The sequence below is a fragment of the Symsagittifera roscoffensis genome, chromosome 9, assembly GCF_963678635.1.
Source record: "Symsagittifera roscoffensis chromosome 9, txSymRosc1.1, whole genome shotgun sequence".
In the NCBI taxonomy this organism is placed as follows: domain Eukaryota; kingdom Metazoa; phylum Xenacoelomorpha; order Acoela; family Convolutidae; genus Symsagittifera; species Symsagittifera roscoffensis.
Window position 1 is genome coordinate 19175990 of NC_087070.1, and position 19761 is coordinate 19195750.

At 39.9% G+C, this 19761-nt stretch overlaps 2 protein-coding genes across 3 annotated transcripts in view; one reads left to right on the top strand and one right to left on the bottom strand.

The window, feature by feature from the left end:
• LOC134853949 (uncharacterized) overlaps positions 1-19761 on the top strand; it is a 231074-nt gene that overhangs the window by 20883 nt on the left and 190430 nt on the right. The gene's annotated exons all lie outside the window — the stretch shown is intronic.
• On the bottom strand, positions 10246-11556 carry LOC134854455 (actin, clone 302-like). Its single transcript, XM_063870709.1, has one exon. The coding sequence runs from the start codon at positions 11434-11436 to the stop codon at positions 10294-10296; it is 1143 nt and encodes a 380-aa protein (XP_063726779.1). The 5' UTR covers positions 11437-11556; the 3' UTR covers positions 10246-10293.

A 19761-nucleotide genomic window follows, 5' to 3' on the forward strand; every position in this document is an offset into this window, starting at 1 on the left:
CAAACAGTGGCAACAAATTCGGTGTATCTGGTGAAAAAGGTGCAGTCAGTTTTTTTAGGAACTGGAAAAAACTGATTCAAACTTATTCAAATTCGGTTCAATTGACGCAAAAGGGTCAATAACCTACCCTTTAGGAAATAATAAACGTTTCAGTTTTTTCTGAAAAATTAGTTTCTTTCAAAATTCGTATTTTTAAAGTTTCTGAGGATTTTAGCCTTTCATCGCTATTTTGATAAAATTGACATCACCAATCGTAATGCTTCTTATTGGTATGCCTATGTGTAGCATTCTCTGTTCTAGCAATATTTATTTCACCTTGTTTTTTAATCAAAACATCACTGCTGTTTTTTTTTTTTTTTCTGCCTACGGCGTCATCTGGCTTCATCAAATTCATTATTATATTCACAATCATTATAACAAGCCTAATAACTGATACTGTGAAAAACATTAGCAGGTGATGTTTCAGAGAGCTGTAAAAACTGTTGTCGCTTGCTCTTCAATTATTTATGAAGAATTGAATGTTTGTTTTTCGGAAAGTGTCGGTAATAATTTTAATAACTGAGAGTTTTCTCAATTCATCAAAGACACGTGTTGATTTTGGTAGCACTATTTGTAATATACCTATCGTATTTAGCTGTCTCTTTATTCAATTGAAGCTGGCGGTAAATTGAAGAAAATTATAAAAAAGGATTTTTTGAGATTAAGTTCAAGATTTACTTTTTATTCTGTGGTTTAGGCGTTCGAATTGATGCTCCGACTTGTGGTGTTTCTATGATTCGGAGCGTTTTTTTCATCACTGCGCAGATCTCTCTGATCTGCCAAGCTACTCACATAAACATTTGAAAGTGACTCGAAACAAAATGGGCGATTGAAACTGGGAACTTTAGAGCCAGTCCTCATCCATAAATTCCGTTTGATTCCTCCGAAAGTGCGCTGATGCTCAAGTTACCCAGAGCCTATAGTATATAAATTTAGTTCATGTTCCATTTCTAGTTGTGCTATTTAATTCATTTATCTGTCTGGCGCTAACTGGTATTTAACCTTCGGAGTTTGTCTGTCACCTTTGGATTACCGCCATTTTATTGTCTCCGACTAACTTTCTAACATACTGTTACTTATCTCACTGGATCAATTTAAACTATCGAAACCGTATTTTCACATGGCGCAGACAGCAGGTCAAAGTGGGGGGAAAACCCACTGGGGATTACATCGTTTTGGCCCTCGACGTTTGCAGAGCCACCAATGCTATGGGAGTTTTGGTTTAATCGTTTCCAATGGGAGATGGTGGCCAAACATGGCCTAAATCCGAAGAACTTTTATTATGCCAGTACGTTAACCACAGCGCAGGTTACAGCACTACCGGAGGAGGTAGACGAAAAGGATTGCCTGGCGTCGGAGCAAACGCTTATCTCGAACTTGTATTTGTGTCTGGGGGAGAAAGGACAAGATGAGCTACATAAGAGGAAACCACATCTGGATTTATCTACGACAAGGTACTCTAGAGGATTAGATACCATCGAAACGGAATTTAAAAAGGAACGGAATGAAACTTACGAAACAGTCCAATTATTGGCACGGAAGCAACAAATAGGAAAATCTTTGGAACAGTTCCACTCAGTGTTTAACGGGCTGGCCGCCCGATGTAATTTTGGAACGTTGGAGACCAGAATTCTGCGGGATGTGTTCAATGTGAACATGAACAATAGGGAGGCCCACAATGAGTTATGCCGCTCGACGAAGACACCAGAGGAGGTGTACCGTATTGTACTGTCATATGAACGTAGATACAAATATGCTAAGTCATACGGATCGGCAACCGGGGAGCAACAACTAGTGGCACCACCGGTGGAAATGGAGCGTTTCAGATCAAAACGGAACCAGTTGGAACATTCCGAGGAGGATACAGAAACAATAGACAGCGCGGCCGTGCATCGTTCAGAGGACGAGCGGAGATGAAAGTGGGTTGTTCTATAAGATGCTATAATTGTGATCAACCCAATTTTACGCCGGAACACCTTACTAAATGTCCAGCCAAAAATGCGACGTGTAATTTCTGCCGGAAAACGGGACATTACGAGAGAACTTGTCGGGGAAGCGGAACAATCGGGGAAGACCGGCAATGGGACTAACCCAAAATCAGGAGGACATGGAAGCTAGTGAAATAGGCGACGCTGAGGATACTTATTTGCAACATGAGAATTCCGTATGCTGGGTTAACACACCGGTCAAGAAGCAACGATCGTGGAATTCGGATAGCTCAGGAGATTACGTTGTCATGGCTATCAAATCTCGGAGAGAGACGGAATTGAAGGTGGCCGGCGCTCGACTACCAATCAAAGTAAATCGGAAGCAAACGAATGTCTGGATAGATAGTGGATCACCAATTTCAATATTCACCATTGGAGAACTGAAACGGACATTGGGCACCGCAAGCGTGAATGTGAAGGCACCAGCACCGGAGGACGATGAGTTCAGGGATTAAGGAAACAATCCTTTACGACTACGGATGGGTGGGTGAATAACGGATGGAAACGAACGGATGGGTGACTAACGCAAATATCAGAGTGATCGGAGGAAGCAGACCATCGATTATTGGAAGAGAGCTAATGCCAAATCTTGGATTGCAGATAGTGCAGAAGGCACCGGAGGAGAATGTGATGTCAGTGCAGGGAGAAAAATCTGAGGCCGAAACAACAGAGGTGGAGGACTCATTTGACCCCTGGCAGATTTATTTCAGTAAGCAATTTGAAAACCTTTTTACAGAGTCGGAAAAATTAAGAATTATAAGGTACAAGCGGATTTTTTCAAAACTTTAAGGCGATTCAAGAAAAAGGACGTAGAGTGCCTATCACATTGCAGGATAAGGTCGACAAAGAAATTAATAAATTTTTACGACAAGGACACATCGAAAAACTGATCGAATGTTCGGACAAGTGCTTTGTTTCTCCGATTGTAAGAACGGTGAAAAAGGACGGATCAGTAAAATTAGCGTTAGAATCCCGGGAGTTGAACAAGCAAGTCCACAAGAATAAATACCAAATGCCGAATATTGAAGAGCTCATGGATACGGTAGGACAAACCATAAGCGAACGGAAACCAGTGGATGTATATTTTTATGGATCTTACGTATGCTTACGGTCAATTACCATTTAGCCCGGAAACGAGCTTTCAACGCAATTTTTTGCTGGTGGGAGGAAAATCAACGGGCACGTATCGTTTTCAAACGGGGTTCTACGGCCTTTCAACCTTGCCAGCGGAAATTCAAAGAGTGATGGATACGATCCTTTCTGAATTTCCGCAGGCGCACGCTTTTATTGATGACATTTTGGTGGTCACCAAAGGCACTGAGATTGAGCATATCTCGGCTGTCGAAAGAATATTGCGGAAGTTAGACCGCGAGAATATGTCGCTTAAGCTTACTAAATGCCAATTTGCGTCGAAAGAATGTGAATAGTTGGGGCATAAAATAACTTGTACCGGAATAACACCACTAATCCGAAAAACGGAACCGATCGAATCGCTAAAAGCACCAAAAACGGTGTCGCAGCTAAAATCCTTTGTGGGTTCTATTCACAGCCTGCACAAACACCTTCCAGCCCTCGCGGAATCATCAGCCTCGTTGCGCCCTCTATTTAGCAGGAAAAATGAATAGATTTGGAATAGTGAATGTCAAATATCGTTCGAAAATCTGAAAAAACAGGTGGCTAATATAGTAGAACTTCGGCACTTTGATAGACATCGTGACACAAGACTCGTATGCGACGCTAGTCATAACGGGCTCGGAGCGGTTCTTGAGCAACTAAATTCCGACGGCTGGAGGCCAATATCCTTCGCATCCCGGTACTTAAACGAGGCAGAGAAAAAGTACTCTACGAATGAATTAGAAATGCTTGCAGTTGTGTGGGGGCGGAGTATTTCCGAAACTATGTGTTGGGAAGAAAGAGTTTAATTGTTACGGATCATAAGGCAGTTGTCTCTTTGCTAAATTGGAACAACAAAAAGAACAAAACAATGTTCAGCAGACTAACCAGATGGTTAGATCGTTTTATACCGTTCGATTTTCAAGTAGAGCACAAACCCGGAGCAAAAATTGGACTCGCCGATTACTTATCGAGGCACCCCAGCTTGGATGCTCAACCGGTCAGCACCTATGATAGTATGTTTACAGTGGCGAAAATTAGTAGAATTAGATCGGCTCTCGGACTTGAAACGGAAGCTTTATCCAAAGGTAGACTCGAGTCTCCACCGGTTACTAATAATAAACGCGTTTGTAATATATCGAATAGAAAACAACCGGTAGAGGGCGAACAATCATGCTGTGGAAATTGGACCAATCATAGAGCGACGAATTGCATTTCCGGCAGGTCAATTAAGTCTAGTGGAAACTTAGTTGGGACTATTATTGAAGCTGACTTTGGTTACTTAAATTCTTCAAATACAAACATTCAAAATTCAAAAAATAATTCAATTATGGAGAGAAAAATCAGGAAACTATTGGAACGTCACCTTAGCATTAGTAGTAGCGATGAAATAGAGGCGATTGATCAGGATATGCAAGCGGTTACAACAGAAGTTCGGTGCACTAAAACAAACACCATCATTTCCATTCCGTCGGTTTACCCTGGCGAAAGTTATCCACCGGTTAATCCCGAAAATAGAGTTATGTCCGTTATTCCGAGAAATTGCAAAGTTGTCAGTAAACAAACCGCCCTTCCCGAATTGTTTAATCTTCGATTTATAGAATCACAATATAGTTCCGATCCACAATTACAAGCCATTATCGAAATGTTTAATTGTAAAGACCCTCAGTTACACTCAAAAATTGCAGCGATGAGTAAGTACTATGCACAGTATACTCAGGACTTTCATGTAAGAGACGGATGTCTATGGATGGACGAGAGGCTAGTGATTGCTAACATCTTGCAAGCGGCGGTGAACAATAGGTTGCATTAATATCACCACGGGAAATCGAGTATGTATGACGCGGCCAAAAACATCTGGTACCCGTACATGTTTCGTGGCTTAGCGACTATTGCCGGGAATTGCCACGAATGCACATTAGCTGGTAAGAACTTGAAAAATATGTGTTTGAAAGATGATATAGGGAAAATACCTGAGCCGAAAGAACCGAACAAGTCGCTTCAACTGGACTTTTGGGGGCCCATTAACTACTTGAAGGAGTCTAAAAAGTATGTTTTGGTGGCGGTGGGTCGGTTTTCTCGTTAGCCATCGGCTATGGTCTGTAATTCGAACCGGTCGGATAAAATTATTAAATTTCTAAAAGAATACATTAATGCCCACGGAGTTCCGCGTCAAATTCGAGTTGACCAAGGAACAAACTTTATGTCCAAGGAGGTTCGGACATTCTGTCATAAACAGGGAACGCCAGTTAACGATCATAGGGCAACAGGATGTGTCAAACGCACGATTGGAAGCATCAAGAGTTCAATACTTACGTATGCGCGGGAGGATGAACCGGAACCCTTGGATCGGATGGTTGAAAGAGCCCTCGGGGCTTTAAGATTTGCTAAAAACGCCACCCTCAGCATAACACAGTTTGAAGCGCACCACGGTCGGGAAGCTAACACGGTTCTCAGAAATTTGACAAAAAAGCCTTCATTATGGAATCTAAAGTGGGAAAATGTAATACGATCAAAATCTGCCTGTTTAGATGAACGAGACCCAAACGCCCAAGCAATGCCGGAACCCATGGATAAAAAATAGGGAGTCCGATCTGACACAGACTACGATCGGAAAAACAGGCGACATCCATTGAAATTGGCCGAGGACCAAGTTGCTAACCAGGATGATGAGCCTGGAATTGTGCGAGCACCAAATGACCCAGCCAAAATACCACCGGCAGTCGTAATGCAGAAGACCGGGGACCCGAATATGAATAGGTATAGACCATTAAAATCCAGTATAGTTATTCAAAGTGAACATACTATTAAAATGAGTAATGATGCTGTGCCTAGAAAATCAGGAGTAGCACTCAAGAAGGCAAAAGTTCCAAAAAAACGGGCGCTGGGACGAATCGCTGCACCACCAACGCCGTGGGATCTAAAACGGAAGTTACTAACGAGTAGTAGTCAACCAGGCAGTTCAAAAGGAACCAAGGGACCCTGTCACAGCATCATGGGGAAAAGATCATGATTCCAAAATTTGAAAATCGCGGAGGACTCGGAATCAGACGCAGAGGACCATTTACCGCTAAGCACAACTAAACAAATTGTTAAACCGACAAGTGGGGGAGCAAACGTTGGAGAAGATGGACAAGGAACGTCTAGTGGGGGACAGGACCAAGTTCAATCCGAAACGATCACGATTCGTCCAAGCAATTATGAGACGGCAACGGAGCTTACGTTGGCACGTGAAAAAGAGCTCGAAATTAACCGGAGGAAAGAAAGTACTGAAGGAATCCTACCACAGGAGACGGAACGCGAGACAGAACAAATTCCAGCAACCGGGGGGAAAAAGCGGGGTCGGAAACAACGACTTGTTTCCTATTCAAGTCAAGATTCGGCTAGTTCCTTGGACGAAACCAGTTCAAGACGGTCGGGCAGAAAACGAACAGCAGTGACTAAGATGGGGGCAGTCATGATTGATAACATTCAAAAGACGGATAAGTCGGGAGCAAAATGAAGAAAATGAGAAAAGAAAATCTGAGTAACAAACTTACTAAAACAAACTTACAAAACTTTATAACATGTGGAGCTCCAGGGAGAGGGCATGCTGTGCAACGACAAAAACTCAAAAGTTTACGTTTCAACAAAGGTTGTGGTAGTTGATTGACAAAAACTCTAGTTGGAAAGTCGTTATTAATCCTATTGATTTATTGATAACAGCATTACATTGGATGCATTAATAAAAGTCATGAATTTTTACAAGGAGGGAAATGTCATAGCATCTAAACTTAGTTCATGTTCCATTTCTAGTTGTGCTACTTAATTCATTTATCTGTCTGGCGCTAACTGGTATTTAACCTTCGGAGTTTGTCAGTCACCTTTGGATGACCGCCAATTTATTGTCTCCGACTAACTTTCTAACATACGGTTACTTATCTCACTGGATCAATTTAAACTATCGAAACCGTTTTTTCACACATTTCAAATCATTCAAATCTCTAGTTTTTCTCTCCGCCTTTTTCAAGCTTTAATAGACATGCATTTTAGCAAGTTACTACCCATCTATATTTTAATCATACCAGTGCTTGTGAGCGAAGAATTGTGGTAGTTTCCAGATGCTGATTTGTTAAAATTAAATTAAGTTTTTTTTTGTGTGATATTATCATCATTTGTTGGAACAAATTCAAAAAAATGAAACATTTGAAGCGCCTAGCAAATTTTTCAAGGGTTAGTGAACTTTTTGAAATGCTATTAATGTTGAAAAATGAACATCGAGCACAATGGTAAGTTACCGGGGAAAAACGAACAAAACTGTCTGGCTCAAAGAATTTTGTAATTATCCTATGTGGTATTGAGCAACAAGTTTGTCAATTGACGCTGCAAGCTTTTACCTTGATCTCGCTTTTTCTATCAATTCTTAGCAGCATGATTTGACTATTAAAAAATCTAAAAAAGATTAGGTCAACTGCCTTTTTGATTTAAAAACCAGCCAAGTGATCAATTTCTTCTGTTTCTTCTGGTGTTATGAAGACACTTTTATAAAACAAAAAATTAAGGAAATGTTTTGGATAGAAAATCATCGCCCAAATTAGCAATATTTCACTGTTCATTGAACTGAAAGCATTTTACGAAACATAACTCATGACAATTATTAAATTTGAATGGTATCACACTTTAAAGTTCATAAAAAGAGTATGCAGATGTCTTCATATGCTAGCTTAAGAACAAAACTCTAACTGAAAATTAACAATACTTTTCAAAACTCGGGAGAACAGTGCCCCCAGAGCTTTACACACGAAGCCTCCAAACGATAGGTTTCACATCTCCGTCCATTTTTTATTTTGAGGTGTTGATTTGTCTCAATTTGAGTTGTTTAGCAAAAGTTTCTGTACTAATCAGATATTTGCTCTTTTTTAAAGTTTGACATTGCTTTTGAAAAATTTTTCAATCTTTTCGCAAAAAAAGCTAAAATATTTGGAACTTGTTTTTCAGTCATTTAGTCCCGAACTTGTCGCCCAACTTTCATTCTCGGATTCTTATAACAAATATGAAAAGCTACTATTGTTAAAAGTTTTCTTAACCGTAATTTTTATAATTTACAATTTAACATCTGCACTTTTTCCTTTAACTCTTTCTGCTGAAGATGGAGACCTACCAGCGAGCCGTCATTTATTTTAATCCACAAGTCTTGCGGTCAAAAGCTCAGCTTGTCCAATCTAGGTGGTTTTAAATCCACTACCGGGCAATTTGTGAGTCAAGTTTGACATCAACTCATTGGAGAAAACTAACTTCAGCAACGGTAAGCATGATTGAACTTTTTTGCAATATATATTTGACCTTCGTGGCTTGTTTGAAACATTTTGTTTCTGGTTACCTCTTTATTGAACCATCAGTTTTGGCGGTTTCTGCAATTTTTTTTATTTAATAAATGAAATCTTCCCAATGCCCATGGCCTGACCCTTGCCCTCAAAATTTTTAATCAGGGAGCCTGCTGTAACAAATGCATTGCAGATCAATGTTTAAGGTAGCTATTTGTAAATCATTGCTCCCTATTAGTTGTTGTAGCTTTATCGATTCAGCCGTAACAATCAAACTAGCTTTAACAATTTGAAACTTTTTTGTGAGTTTTAACTTTAAAAGATTATATATCAACATTCCTATTAAATAAGGTTTTTTCGGAAAAAAAAGATATTTAGCATGTTTCAAAGCTTTTGTTTTGATTAGTAAAGAACTAAGTTTCGGTTTCTGAGACACGTGGCTTTATGCATGTATTATATGACTGTATTAGAGTTGGCTCCATCAATTTTCTGTATTTGGTTCCATCAATTTCCATGACTGTATTTGGTTCCATCAATTTTCAGGAAATAGTTTTTTTTAAGTTAAATGTGAGCACAGTAAATTAGGTTGACGATTCGCGAACCGTTTTCTATTTTTTTGCCGGTAAAAGTTTATATTCATAGGAAGGAACAAGAAGTTTCACTTCTTGAGTGACAGCATTTTGGTTTCCAGAAAAAAAAAAACAAAAAAAATAAAACATAGTCATTGGTACAGTACAAGCTGGTCAATTCTCAGGTTGATTTATGTATCAAAATGATCAAACTTTATTTTACTCTGGTCAAACTACATAAATGCGGCCAAAAACAATCAATGAACGTATTTTTCCGGGTGACTTTTTATGTTTTTTTTAAACATTTTTCAGCTGAAAGTTTTGAAATAGTACAATTTAATTTTTATTGGGTGGGCAATTTGCTGACTGAAGTGCTTATGCGAAGTTCTGATGAGTTAATTTTGAGTCTTCGTCAGAAGTTGAACAACTTCATATGATTCTATTCATTTGTTGATATAAGGTGGGAGGGGCTGTGGGACGCCTCGCTCTCAGGAATTCGACTCCTCTACCACTTTTGGCATTTTTTTTACCTCCATTTCCGGCCATACCAACCTGAAACTTTTATTTTTCTTGGAGCGTCTTCGACGCTAATATGTTGCGATTTTTAGGGAGAGCGCGCGCCGAAAAATTGCAGTGTTTTGATCTGAACATTTTTACAAAAAACGTTCTTTTTAAGGTTCTCGGGGCGCTCAGAAAAAAAAATTAAATTGGTAGGCCTAAAAATGTCTAAAATAAGGCAACAGAGAGCTTTGGAAAGTGCGCTTCTGATTTTGAAGGTTACTCAATCTGAACACAATGAATAGGGTCGAGATGCTACTTAATGTTTTAACTCTCAAAAGTGAGCAAAAGTGTCTGCTACAATTTCAGCATGACTGAACTATAGTCGCTCATGAAGATAAGGATAGTTCAGCTGGTTCAGAAATGAGTGATTAAAGTCGCAAAACTCAAAACTTGTCTAAAGTATGCAATCAGTTGGTCAAAAATGTTTGCACTAGTTCGCACAAAGTTGAGCGCATTTTTGGTCGAGAAAATCACTTAATTTCAGAATTCGGTCGAAACGGTTGAAATCCAACTCGATTTTGGTCGCGACGGTTGAAATATACTGAATTTTAGTTGAAACGTAAAGTGAGAACCTCAAATCGGTAAGTTATTACTTAAGAATTTGAAGCATATCTCAAAAGTTATCAGTTTGAAAAATGCAAATTACAAAGAAAGTATAATTATGTACGATGATCAGAAAAATTGATCGGAAAATCAAAAAATGTATATAAATTTTCTCGCTTAAAAACATTTTTTATGTACAATAGTTGACCCAAATTCATCGAACTCTTCTTTGGAGATCCACATCTGCTCAAACGAAGACAGAGAAGCCAAAATTGAGCCACCAACCCAAGTACTGTAATTCCTTTCTGGTGGCGCAAGCACTTTTACCGTTATATTATCATCTTTCAATTGGGTGATTTCTTTGCTCAATCGCTCATCGAATCGCGGAAACATTGTAGAGCCACCAGAAAGTACTATATTTTCATAAAGGTATCTCCGGATGTCATGATTGCTTTTCTGGATTGATTTGTGAACCATCTTATGGACTCCGAAACCAGCCTGTTTTTTTAAGATTTCGGGTTCAAAAAGAAATTCAGGACAACGAAACCTCTCGTTTCCGACTGTGATAACTTGTCCATCGGGGAGCGAATAAGTTTTCTTGATCTCAATTGAATTTTTTGTTTGTTTGAATTCTTGATCAAAGTCGAGAGCTGTGTAGCATAGCTTTTCTTTGATGTCCCGAGCAATTTCTAGGTCGGTCGTCGTCGTGAAGCTCAACCCTCTCTCGCCAAGCATTTGCCCAAGATACTTCGTTAAATCATTTCCACCCAAATCTAATAGCTGAATTGCATGTTGAATTGAGTAGCTTTCGTATATTGGAACAGTTTGCGTTGCACCATCCCCGATGTCCAGAACTAATCCGGTTAATCTTCCAGCGGCGTAGAGCGACAGCACTGCTTGGACCGCAACATATATCGCTGGAACTCCAAATTTCTCGAACATGATTTGAGTCATCCGTTCTCGATGTGACTTCGGATTCAAAGATGTTTCGGTTAGAAGCACTGGATAATCCTCCGGATCTATTCGGAGCTCGTTGAACAAAGTGTGACGCCAGATTTTTTCCATGTCGTTCCAGTTAGTCAAAATTCCTCGTTCTAAAGTTTTTCTGTTGTTTCCCAAAATCTCACGTTTGGCCTGGGCTTCATCGCCAACGTAAGTGTCTTTGTGTTCCCAGCCAAAAAGTTTGGGATCGAATTTCGGTTGGCCCACGATTGGAGGAAAAACTGCCCGTGGATTATCTTCGTCTGCAAAGCCGGCTTTGACTGTACCGGATCCATTGTCAATAACAACTGCTCTCCTTACACAATCTTCAGCGCTCATAACTTCGCCTTTTGGTTTTCGTGAAAACAGAATCTATATTTTTGAAAGTCCACAAATCTGAGAGAGGCATATTTTCGGTTTGAGTTTTCGAGTTTTTTGTTAATTTATTAAAGTGATTTATTAATAAATGTCATACCGCTACTGCAGTAGCAGTATTTATTATACGTATGTACATCTAACCTCTGGTGCTCAATCATTATTTTATGGTATTCTCAAGGTCATACGTAAGTGTTGACACTGAGATTAAGCGAGAGATCAGAGTACTTAACAATGATCTATCTCTCAGTACATAAGAAACCAAGAAAAGAGAAAATCTAAATTCAATATTCAGAATACAGTATTGAATTACAACTTGTTTTCAACTGATATCGCAACGCATATCACATGGCGCAGCCAGCAGGATTCGCAGCTCAAGACAACAGAACGGATATGGGAATTCCGGTATTTTGGGCATCAGCGAATCTAGACCCTCCGTGGCAATTCAAAATTTGGTTCGAACAATTTCTCATGGCGGTTACGGTCAAAGAAAATGTGAACCCAGAGATTATTTTGGAAGAACCAAAAGACATATTAGAGGAACCACCACCACGCCCGGAAACGCCCAGGGAAGGGGAGAACGAAGATGCGAGAAACGCTAGGATTCTTAGAGATAAATTAGCAAGCGACAGAGTAGTATTGGAGAACGAAGAAAGAAAAACAAGAGGCCCACGAGTCGGACACAATGTCTTCTACAACGAAGTACAAAAGAAACTGGTGTCACGATTATTTCTATCTTTGGGCACAGAGGGAAAGAAGAGATTCCTACAAAAGAATCCGCACGCAGAAATATCGAAAATGACGTTCAGAGAAATAACAGAGTTGGCAGAAGTCTCATTTCAAAAGGTAAAATGTGTAACATACGAAAGATACAAGTTATTTACGAGAATGCAAGAATCTGGATAATCTCTAGAATCATTCCACGCAGCACTAACTGCCCAAGCTGCTCGTTAAGAACTGGGGACATTGGAAAATGAAATAGTGCGAGACTTGTTCATCTCGAAAATGAAAAACATGACATTGCAGGACACGTTGACATTCGAAACTCTGAATCCAGAGGAAGTTCTAAAAAGGGCTATAAAATTCGAACATAGCAAGTTAACCACAATGGCATTCCAAAAGACTAATGCTGCGGCTACAGGAGGATCAAGTAGCAATTACACATCGGGTGTGAGAATAAAACAGGAACCTGTAATGGCAGTTCGAAATTTGGGGGGGGGGGGGAAACCAAAACTCCAAATAGAAGAGAAACAATTAACAGACAGAATAATAACAAAACTCAAAACACGAAAACAAAACCATGTAATAGATGTGGAAGGACGTTTGAACAGGGACATCTAAAAAACTGTCCAGCGATGGGGAAGAATTGTAAACACTGTGGTAAACCAAATCACTTCGCCAAAATGTGCAGATCCCAACAAGTAAGTGAAGTTGCGGAAGATTCGGAAGGTTCGGTAGAGGAATGCGACCAGATCAGTGAAGGTGTTGGGTCATGTAGTGAATTTGAAGTTATGTCAATACAAACCTACCAACCGGAAAATGAGCGAGTTTCAAAATATGTGAAAGATCGAATCAACGAAATGAGAAACAACACAAACGGAAAAGTGATACGAGTTCAGAAAATAGATTCTATTCGCGATCCAACATTGAATTGCGTAAAATCATTAAAAGCCATGGTACGAATAGATAACCAGATAATTCAATTAACAGTGGACACTGGAAGTCCTGTTTCATTTCTTAACTCGGCAACGACAAAGGAAATCATGGATAAATCAAACAAAGTGAGATTCATACCGTCCGACAAATTGAACTTACAAACCAAATTCGTGGATTACAACAAACAACCGATCAGTATCCTGGGAGCCCTGAAAACCAATCTGAGGTCAGCGGGCTGGGAGGTAAAGGGCGCAACCTTTCTGGTATCAGAACGAAAAACTAGATACATCATGGGATTAGATCTGCAAGGACAAGTGGGAATAGTGACTACACAAAGACCGGCGCCAAAAGAACTCACCAGGTTCGACGTGCTCATGTGCGAGCAGTCAGAAGGTTGGAAAGAAAAATTTTTCACAAAATTTAAAAACTTATTTGAAAGGCAAGGCATTTCAAAAAATCACATTGCCAGTTCAAAATTCAAATACCCACTATGTCCGATTCAAGAAAAGGGGAGAAGAATTCCAATTCACACACAAGATCAGGTCAAAAAAGAAATCGAGAAGTTATTGACAGAAGGTCATATAACAAAACTTGATAAATGTACAAGTGATTGCTTTATCGCCCCGATTGTGATAACAGTAAAGAAGGACGACTCAATAAAATTGGCAATGGATGCAAAACCAATCAATAGACAATTGTTCAAAAACAAATACCAAATGCCGAATGTAGATGAACTTATTGATGGGGTAAGCCAGACTGTAACTGAAAACAAAAAGGGTACGCTATATTTTTCGGTGTTAGATTTGAAATATGCGTACAGTCAACTAAAATTGGCTGCTGATACAGCTAGACAATGCAATTTTAACATGGTGGGTGGAAAAGCAACTGGAACTTACAGATTCTTGACAGGGTTCTACGGTCTAGCAGATATGCCAGCTGAATTTCAAAAGGCTATGGATAGAACCATCAATCACGCTAAAATCACGTTCTGTTTTCTGGATGACATACTTATTGTGTCAAAGCGAAGTGAAATCGAACATGCAAACTTAGTAGAAGCAGTACTAAAGAAATTGGATGCGGAAAACTTGGCACTGAAACTCTCAAAATGTGAATTTTTTAAACAAGAAGTGAATTGGTTGGGTCACCATCTCTCAGAAGAAGGGGTTAGACCGAAAATCACTAAAACGGAAGCCGTAGTAAACTTGGACCAGCCGAAATCCCTAAAACAACTAAGGTCATTTCTAGGAAGCATAAATCACTTAGCTAAATTTATACCTAACGTAGCTAGTCTGACTGAAAAATTAAGACCACTTCTTAAAGAAGAAAATCAAAAGAAAAAGTTAAAAAACATGAAACTCCCGGTGAAAAAATTCGAGTGGGGGGATGTTCACACAGTAGCATTTAATGCTATAAAAGGAGCTGTGGCAAATATTACGAAAGTGCATTATTACGATGCAAATCGTGAAACACGAGTTAAATGCGATGCTAGCCATGATGGGCTAGGGGCTACTTTAGAACAACAAAATGATGAAGGGTTGTGGGCCCCAATTTCGTTCGCATCCCGATACTTAAATGCCCAAGAAAAAAAAAATTCAACAAATGAGTTGGAATTATTGGCAGTTGTTTGGGCAGTAGATAGATATAAACACTACCTTCTGGGGAAACCATTTACCATCGCAACTGACCACAAAGCGCTTACAACGGCATTGGATGTTAATCAATCGAACAAGACCTACCAATCACGTTTAACCCGGTGGGTTGACCGGTTACTGCCATATCAGTTCAACATAGTTCACATTCCGGGGAGGGACATGGGCATAGTTGATTATTTATCGCGTGATCCTTTCAATGATCCCTGGCCCGAATCAGAATTAGACGAAAAGTTTGTAGTAGCGACAATAAACTCTTTTCATGAAGCGTTCGACTGCTGGAACAGTAGGCTTAAAGACTCAAGATCGCTCAACCGGAACGAAAACGTACTAGAATGTTCTAGAAGGAATGTTACGAAACAGTCATCAAGTAATGGTTGCTATAGCAACCAAAACGGTCAAAATCGAACAAGGCTCGACCGGAACGAGAAAAAACAGTTTCCACGACTGCAAAAACAGCTAAACACAACAGTTCAACAGAAACAAATCACTTTTTCGTCAAATCAACCCACTAAACAGTCAGTCTTAAATAATTGCAAAATCAAAAAACGATCAGTAACGAGCAAAATAAAAAAAACAGACTCCAGGATCGAGATGTCAGAAAATAAAAACACAGCATACGACTGGTGGTCGAACTCACCACAAGAATGGCGGAATGAGGAGCGCGAAGAAAGCATAATGGACCCAAAGTGGAACCGATCACTTTCCACCAATAACGAACTCTCGGAAGAGGAGGAGATCACAGAGACAGTCCAACGCACGAGAAAAACAATACGAGGAGGCAGAAAAAATAGGGACAGTTCAGACAGCGAAACACGTCATGCACAACGAGTAAAATGGTCGTTGGAACCGGAACAACAACGAGTAGCGGATCAAAGACTGCTCTCATTCTGGCAGTTAATAGGCGGAGAAAACAATGTTCAGGAAAATCGAGAACTGGTGGCTCATACCCAAGAAGTCAGGGACAACTTGGAACACGAATCAAGTTCAACATCGCCAAAACCGAGCGCATCGACGGAACGAAAACTCAGTGAGGTGAATGTAATAGAAGTAGACCTGACAACCACAGAAGAGGCGGAGAGTGAGGAGGAAGTGTGCTCAATTCAACCGCCAAAGGGACTAGGAAAAACAGGACTGCAAAAGCAGCAACAAGTGGAGACCCTGGACAATCTCGCAAAACTGTTCGACAAAAACTTGCTAGCAGAATTGACCACAGAAGACACGTGGATGGACCGCCTCAGGAGAGTGGTAGAGAGAGGGGATAAACAAGGATTCGAATTGATGGGACCCTATACAAATCCGTTGTGGTCACAGATGGCAGTTCAGGACGACTGCATCTTGGTGAATAATCGGCTAGCAGTACCAGTTCAACTACGACAAGCTGTCCTGAAACGAATCCATCGAGGACACCCAGGTCAGGAGGCTATGTTGGGAGCAGCGCAATATCTGTGGTGGCCACACATGAATAAGGACATCGTGAATTTGGCAGAGGAGTGTCGTAGTTGTACCAGATATGGTAAGAATGTAAAATACCTTATTTCGAAAAATTCGTCAAAACCATTGCCACTGCTCACGCAGCCGGGACAGGATGTACAACTAGACTACGCGGGGCCTATAGAAAACCAAAAAGGAAAAAAAATCTATCTTTTAGTAGCTATTGATCGATTCTCAAAATTTCCATCAGTGAAGGTTACAAAATCCACAAGTGGAAAGAGCACAGTAAAATTCTTGAGATCATATATCGACACACATGGAGTCCCTGAATCAATTCGATCGGACCAATTTTCAGGATTTAAGGGAAAAACTTTTAAAAAATTCTGTTCGGAACTCAATATCGAGCAAAAATTCTGTCCGGTGGGGGATCACAGAGGTTGTGGTTTGGTTGAACGTACAATTCAAACAATAAAAAGAAGACTGGGAGTAATGATGCTCGATGAAAATAATAAATCAATCAAATTATGCCTCAGCATTATAATGAGAGACTTACGGTGGAACAAGCAGAAAACAATTCAAGTATCTCCGTTCCAAGCACATTTTGGCAGGCTACCAAAAACAGAATTTAAAATTGTGAGGGATAAATTTTTAAATAATTCTGATTCTTTAGACAAACAACACTTGGAACGCTCAGCACTGACTGCTTCTCAAATGAAACGAAGAATTGATCAGTCGAGAGAGAATCTAAAGATAGTGCGCAAGGGACAACTGAGCAGGGATACAAGCCCACTGCACAAGCAGCAGATGACATCGGACAGATACAAAGAAAGAGCCAAAGCCCTAAAGGAATTGTTGGAAGCGAACGCCCGCTGGAACTATGAAAGAAGGGACGCGGCTAAAAATGACATCCGGAAATTAGTGGACGAGACAGGGCAACTCAATCCCGATCTCCGAAAGGAAATGATCTACTCTTGGGAGAAGGGATTTGTGGAGGACAAAATAGAAAACCAATGCAAGTCACCAACCAAGACTATACTTCGAAAGGACCCTCTACGGAAAAGCGGACAAGCCTTAACCAGGCCACTAAAGGGGAAAATCGTTTCAGAAACGGACTCAACAATTAGGACATCAGCCGGTTCGATCTATAGGAAATCGGATATAGCTCAATCAAAAACGGTACTGACGCAAGAAAACCAGCGAAGCACGAGTAAAAGTCCATCGTCAGAACCTACCAAAAAGTTTAAGCGAGTCAGCTCTCCAGAACGACTAGAGGAGCTGGGATCAGAGGACGAACTTCAAGGAGAAATGGAAATCGCTGATACAATGAATCCGATAGAGTGCTTTCAGAGGAGCCAAACAATAGTCACTTCAAAGGACACAGAAGCCGGGGGAGGCCTGAATCTTGCAGTCAAAAGAGCAAAACCCAATTTGGCGGGACCAAAACTAAATACAGAGGAAAATATCACAAACAAGCCGGAAAAGAGCGGAAAGGAAAAGAAAGGCCGAAGCAAGAAACAACAGGGGACAAATCAAGCTGCGACTGCAGCAAACTCAGAGCAAGAGAAAACAACATCTAAGCCGGAATCAGACACAGTAGATACCAAAATTCAGTCAAGTTCTACGCCGAAAGCAAAACAGCGTCCGAAACTGAAGGGCATTGACTCTCACACTCCTCTTGAAGATATCGTGGACAAATTTCACAATCGTAATTTGGCACCGTCTGAATGGGAGAAGTACGCGGACCAATTGTTAAAAAGAGGAGTGCAGCGAGTTGCGGATGAACTTCGAGAAAATCCTCAACAAAGCTCGGAACTGGACACAAACTTCGAACCACCACAAGGATTCTCGGACGAATCAAGTGCAGAAGAGTCAGGTATTAGACGAAGTTCGAGACAAACAAAAAACAAAGAACCCAAACGATTCGGAGATCCGATAAAACATTCAATCAAAGAAATATCTGAAAACCTTACAGGTAGAGGTCTTCTAAAGGAGGCACTTAGACAATACAGAAACCAACTGAGAGATTTTAAAGATCGGGACGACAGACCATTAGAATCGAAAGTGCGACGACTCGAAAGACATCTATTTATGCGAAAATTCGGATATGCTACCTTGGATGAGGGAGTCGATTGGAACCCGAGTTGGGAAATCGAGCTGGAGGAAAACTGAAAAATACATAATCCAAAAACGTCAATTACCAGAAAAACAAAAACTTTTCTTTGAACTGAGTAAATTAAAATCTTTAAATAAATTATCCTACTGATGTTGTATAATTTATTTCTTTCACCGTGGGGGGTGTGTCATACCGCTACTGCAGTAGCAGTATTTATTATACGTTTGTACATCTAACCTCTGGTGCTCAATCATTATTTTATGGTATTCTCAAGGTCATACGTAAGTGTTGACACTGAGATTAAGCGAGAGATCAGAGTACTTAACAATTATCTATCTCTCAGTACATAAGAAACCAAGAAAAGAGAAAATCTAAATTCAATATTCAGAATACAGTATTGAATTACAACTTGTTTTCAACTGATATCGCAACGCATATCACAATAAATGGCTCGACCAATAAATTGTTATTTAATTCACTAAAAGCAACGCTACTTTTTCGCATAATGGCATATCTCAATTGATTTGCAAAGCATGTGACTGTTATGCAAAGCGTGTGAATTTTTGCTTCAATTTGAATTATGAATGAAAAGCACAATCCATCTAATATACATCAAGATAGGCTACGTATTGAATGAAAAAAAACAGTAGGCACTGCGTTTTAAAATTAAGTGTTTGTTATAAAAAACAGTTTCTTGTTTTGAAAACGGATCTACGTCAAAGATCTTGCATGGAATGCTCCAATCAATGTTCAAGGCTTAGAGGTGCCTTCAGAGCTGCGCACATGTCATTCTGGGCAACTAAAATCCTGCAGTCGGTACGAGTTAACATTCCTTCAATTGTAGTCAAAATGGTGGGGCAAAGAAACATACAGAACCATTGAAAGATACCCATTTTCGCCATCCGTTCTAAAATGTTTTAAGGACGATTCAAACAGCCCAAATGTGGTCGGGACGAGACGATTGGAACACATGTCAAGTACAATAAAAAACCTTTCAAACTTTAGATGATTAGAATTAAACTTTTCAAACTTTTCCATTAGATGATTAGAATTAAGCGTTTCCCTATGGCATAAATGGCCTAAATACTAATTGGTCTCAAGTACTGTGAACATATTTTCAATACATCCCCACAACCCTAACGATGCTGAAACTGGTTTTAGGGAAGTGAATTTAATGCGAATATTGAACAATAATTCGATTGTGGTTTTTAGATAAACACGATAGCACGATTTGGAAAAAATCTTCAATTAAACAAATAAATAAATAAAATAGCCTGTGTGAGCTGAGCTTTTTTTTGAACAGTTTCATTGAGTATGACTTTTTCGGTATTTCTTGAATTACAATTTTTATAAGCTATCCAGAATCAAACCCGCATCGAGGTTCCATGGATATTAATCACCCATAATGGATTTTCATTGTCAGTCGGCATAACCTTA